Below are 4920 nucleotides of genomic sequence, written 5' to 3'. Positions count from 1 at the left end.
TCAGATTCGGGATCTCAAGCAAATTTTATAACCACGGAATTTTGCCAACGACTCGGCATCAAACCGACTGCAATAAGTTCAACAGAGACAGGATTAGGAAGGGCAGTAAATTCCATAGAAGGTAGAGCAACATTAACAATTCATTCGCGATATAATAAATCTCAACACACGGTACAATGCCTATCAATAGAAACCATCACGTCAGACATGCCCAATTTTCAGATACATAGAGAAAAAATAGAAATTCCAAGTCACATAGAGCTAGCCGATCCAGAATTCCATTTACAACGGCCAATAGATATGCTCATTGGAGCAGGTATATTTTGGACATTGCTATGTGTCGGTCAACATAAATCAACTTCCAACCTGCTCTTGCAAAAGACCCAACTCGGTTGGGTTTTGGGAGGCACTCCTACCTGGGCAGACAAGAAATTATCACAAGACAATAAGTGTTGTTTAGCCACACTCAATGACCTACAATCTCAATTAGAGAGGTTTTGGGACATAGAGGAACTAACCCCAAGCGATACTAGGTTAATCGATGAATGCGAGGCACATTTTAGGGAAACCATAAGACGAGACACGGACGGTAGATATATCGTTAGAATACCGTTTAAATCCAACGCAAATGAATTAGGTACTTCGCGAGCGCAAGCTGAACGGCGGTTATAATCGTTAGAAAGGTGGTTAGCAAGATATCCAGAAAAAAGTCAGCAGTATACAGAATTCATGTCAGAATATGAGACGTTAGGGCATATGTCGCGCATTGTAGAAGGTACACACGAGCAATCCGCCTACTAACTTCCCCACCACGCTGTATTCAAGGAAGGCAGCACGACAACGAAGCTTAGTGTTGTGTTCGATGGATCAGCAAAATCCTCATCAGACCTTGCATTGAACGACATCCAATTAGTGGGCCCTACAGTTCAAAGCGATTTAATTTCCATTTTAATTCGTTTTCGATATAATCGGTACGTCCTGTCGGCCGATATTGCTAAAATGTATCGACAAATTTTAGTTCATCCAGCAGATAGGAAGTATCAAAGACTTTTGTGGCGAGCACAGCCCCATCTCCCAGTCCAAGAGTACGAGTTAAACACAGTAACTTATGATACAGCATCCGCTCCTTTCCTAGCGACTCGTACTCTGCACGAAATTGGACTGACCTGTGCTCACACATTTCCGACGAGCAGTAAGGTTATAATCAATGATTTTTACGTAGACGATTTATTAACTGGGGCTCAAACAGAACAGGAAATAGAAACGCTGAAAAGGGAGCTGACGCAAATTCTATCACAAGCAGGTATGGACCTTCGTAAATGGGCAAGCAATTGCCCGACAGTTACAGCAACAGACAGTACAGAGAGAAATCGCGAAATCGCCGTAGATAAAGACCCAAAAACGTTAGGCCTCTTGTGGTCACCGACGACCGACCACTTAATGTTTAGAGTAGAATCCCCACAGAACCAGCGTGTCACAAAACGTACTATTCTTTCTGAAATAGCTCAAATTTTTGACCCGTTAGGTCTAATATCCCCCATTGTAATAGTCGCAAAATTGATCCTACAACAACTATGGCAGACTCAGATAGGTTGGGATCAATCAATACCGCAGAACCTGCATAGTCAATGGCTCCAATACCGCCAAGATATTAGCAAGGTAGGAGCAATGAACATCTCGCGATGTGCAATTTCAGAGTGTTTAGATGATATAGAACTGCACGGGTTTTCAGACGCGTCCGAGAAGGCGTACGGGGCTTGTGTTTACCTGCGCTCTAGGGATCTGTCAGGTAGTTGGGTAACGCGCTTATTGTGTGCAAAGTCCAGAGTCGCACCGCTCAAAACCATTTCATTACCGAGATTAGAATTATGCGGTGCATTATTACTAGCAAATGTAGTAAGCAAAGTTAGAATAGCATTAGACACAGTAAGGTTTAAGGAATACCTGTGGACAGATTCGACGATCACCCTCGCCTGGCTTCGAAGCTCCCCAAACAAATGGAAAACCTTCGTAGCCAATAGAGTATCGCAAATTCAAGGTTTAACGTCAAGTGATAGTTGGAGACATGTAGCCTCTGAAGACAACCCGGCAGATTTAATTTCGCGAGGCACAAAACCAGGTACATTACAGAACACAACCATTTGGTGGGACGGTCCCACCTGGTTACGTCAGAGCTCAAGTCTATGGCCTAGCGCGTTAGATAACCCTATCGACGTTCCGGAAGAGAAGGAAAGGAAACCGGTTATGTTGACTATATCGACTGCAGAGAGTAGCATTGTCAGGATATTTTCAACCTATACGCGATTACTCAGAAGCATAGCATACTGTCTCAGATTTGCCAAATTTATGAGAAATCGAGTTAAAAAATTAGAAGGTGACGCATCAGGTTCGCTAATAACGGGTTCATTGACAACAATAGAAATCAATGCAGCGAGAACACGTTTGGAATTACTTGCGCAAAGGGAGGCATTTTCGACAGAGATCAGATTAGTACAAACGCAACAAGCACTTCCAAATTCCAGTGCGCTACGGTCCCTAAATGTATTTCTGGACAATGGCGGACTACTCAGGGTGGGCGGAAGACTATCCAACGCACCCATAGACTACGATCAAAAACATCCGATCATATTGCCACCAAAGCATCCGCTAACGGATTTAATAATCAAATGCGAACATCACAGGTTAATGCATGCGGGATGTCAGGCTGTTTTAACGTCATTACAAACAAGGTATTGTTTAGTCTCAGCAAAACATAATGTAAAACGAAACATACGGAAATGTGTACGGTGCTTTAAAACAAACCCATTGAGTCAAACCTATCAGATGAGTCAATTACCTGCGTCGAGAGTCACCCCAGCGCGACGTTTTTTTACCTGTGGAGTCGATTACGCAGGCCCATTTTTTACAAAGGAAAGAACGAGAAGCAAGGTAACAGTCAAGGCATACCTATGCATTTTTGTATGTTTCGTTACGAAGGCCGTACATTTAGAATTAGCTACCGACTTGAGTACCGACGCTTTCATAAACTGTTTCCGGCGTTTAATTGCCCGACGGGGGCGATGTCATTGTATCATATCCGATAACGGTACAAACTTCATTGGGGCGCGGAACGAGCTAGTTGAGCTAAATATCTTAATTAAGGACAAACAACACAACGAAAAGATTGCAAACGCACTAAGACAGGAATCCATCGAATGGCGATTAATTCCTGCGCACTCTCCACACTTTGGTGGATTGTGGGAGGGAGCGGTCAAATCTGCTAAATACCACCTCACACGCGTTATAGGAGATCAGAGGCTCACGTTCGAAGAGCTATATACGTTACTGACGCAAATAGAATCCAGTTTAAATTCACGTCCACTTTCACCATTATCCTCAGATCCCACAGACCTAAACCCTTTGACTCCTGGGCATTTTTTAATTGGTACTGCCCTTACAACACTGCCATCTGATGACCTACGAGATATCAAGGTCACTCGACTCAACAGATACCAGCTAATCCAGCAAATGGTCCAGCATTTCTGGCAAATGTGGCAGCGGGAATGTATACAACAGTTACAGCAACGACACAAATGGCAGCATTCCACCACGTCGAAATTAGCCGTGTATTCCTTGGTAATCATCAAGGAGGACAATCTACCCCCGTTACAGTGGAGCATGGGAAGAATCGTTCAGGTACACCCTGGTACAGATGGAGTGATTCGTGTCGCAACAGTCAGAACGTGAACCGGAACAATTAAACGACCCGTGACAAAATTGTGTATAATACCTTTAGATCACTTAGAAATGTCACACGAGGTGTAGCGCAACTATGTATAGTGTAAATTTCGATCATTGTAAATATTGTAATATTCACACAGAATACGTAGATTGTAATCATATCATAAGCTTACACTTATATGGGTTATCAAATATAGACATAGTTGAACATGCGATGCATGTTCAAGGTGGGCGGTATGTTCCGGCCAAGTGGCCAGGATTTATTGCAGGGGCTATGTGCTTGGGTACCCGGACGGTATGGGTCTGGCCCGGGCCGTTCCCGGGCACATGCGGCACCGTCATAACGTCTCCTGGTCCTTGATTACGGTCCAGTCAATTACGGTTGGGTCTGGCATTGTTCGGGTACGTAGGCCCATCAGCGCGGGATGTCTAGCAGGAGTTATTTTGCCACTCTCCCTCCTAACTCCCGGCCCACCGTTTTGGGGCAGTCTCACTAGATTTGGGATTGCAGTGATTTGACCGTAATTCCTTGCCGCCCGCCCTAGGTAAAGAGAAGTAGGGAGGACCGAGGTGATATTAGGCATGACTCCGGTCCTCTAGGGGACAGAAAAGACGGAACAGACAGACAGAAAGCACAGAACATCAGAAAAGTACAGAACATTTTTAGAGCTTCAGAAGAGAACACCTTAGACTTTCAGACAGAACAGAACAGAAGACATAGAGAGATACGCATAACGGTTAGGTTGCGTGTTACAAATAGAGTACAAGCATTTCATTTAGTCCGCCTACAGTGGGTGGTCCTTCGAGTTAGTCGGCACCAAGTGCAATATTCAGAGGATCTCCGTCATCCATCTGATGAGTCATCAACAGCAAGTATTTGAAGCTAAACCATTTGTTTCGCATGGATTTGAAGCTAAGCCATCTACTTCGCATTGATTTGAAGCTGAATCATGTGTTTCGCTTGGATTTGAAGTTCACTCGTTTGTTTCGCCTGCATTTGAAGCTATATCACTTATATCGCAAGTATATGAATCTAAATAATCTGTGTCGCATGGATTTGATGCTAATCCTTCTACTTCGCATTGATTTAAAGTTGAATCATGTGTTTCGCATTGATTTGAAGATAACTCGTTTGTTTAGCATGCAGTTGAAGCTAACTCATGTATATCACAAGTATTTGAAGCTAAACCATTTGTTTCG

General features: G+C 43.7%; 1 protein-coding gene across 1 annotated transcript; it reads left to right on the top strand.

The window, feature by feature from the left end:
• Positions 1-207: 207 nt before the first annotated feature.
• LOC143262694 (uncharacterized) lies at positions 208-4015 on the top strand (the record flags this gene model as incomplete). Its single annotated transcript, XM_076528245.1, has 3 exons — positions 208-552; positions 826-3675; positions 3948-4015. Coding segments are annotated over exons 1-3 (3263 nt in total), but the record flags the coding sequence as incomplete, so codon positions are not given.
• Positions 4016-4920: the final 905 nt, after the last annotated feature.

This window comes from Megalopta genalis, unplaced genomic scaffold (genome assembly GCF_051020955.1).
Source record: "Megalopta genalis isolate 19385.01 unplaced genomic scaffold, iyMegGena1_principal scaffold0188, whole genome shotgun sequence".
Classification (NCBI taxonomy): domain Eukaryota; kingdom Metazoa; phylum Arthropoda; class Insecta; order Hymenoptera; family Halictidae; genus Megalopta; species Megalopta genalis.
The sequence above is the reverse complement of the archived record's forward strand: the minus strand, read 5'-3'. Positions and strand labels throughout refer to the sequence as shown.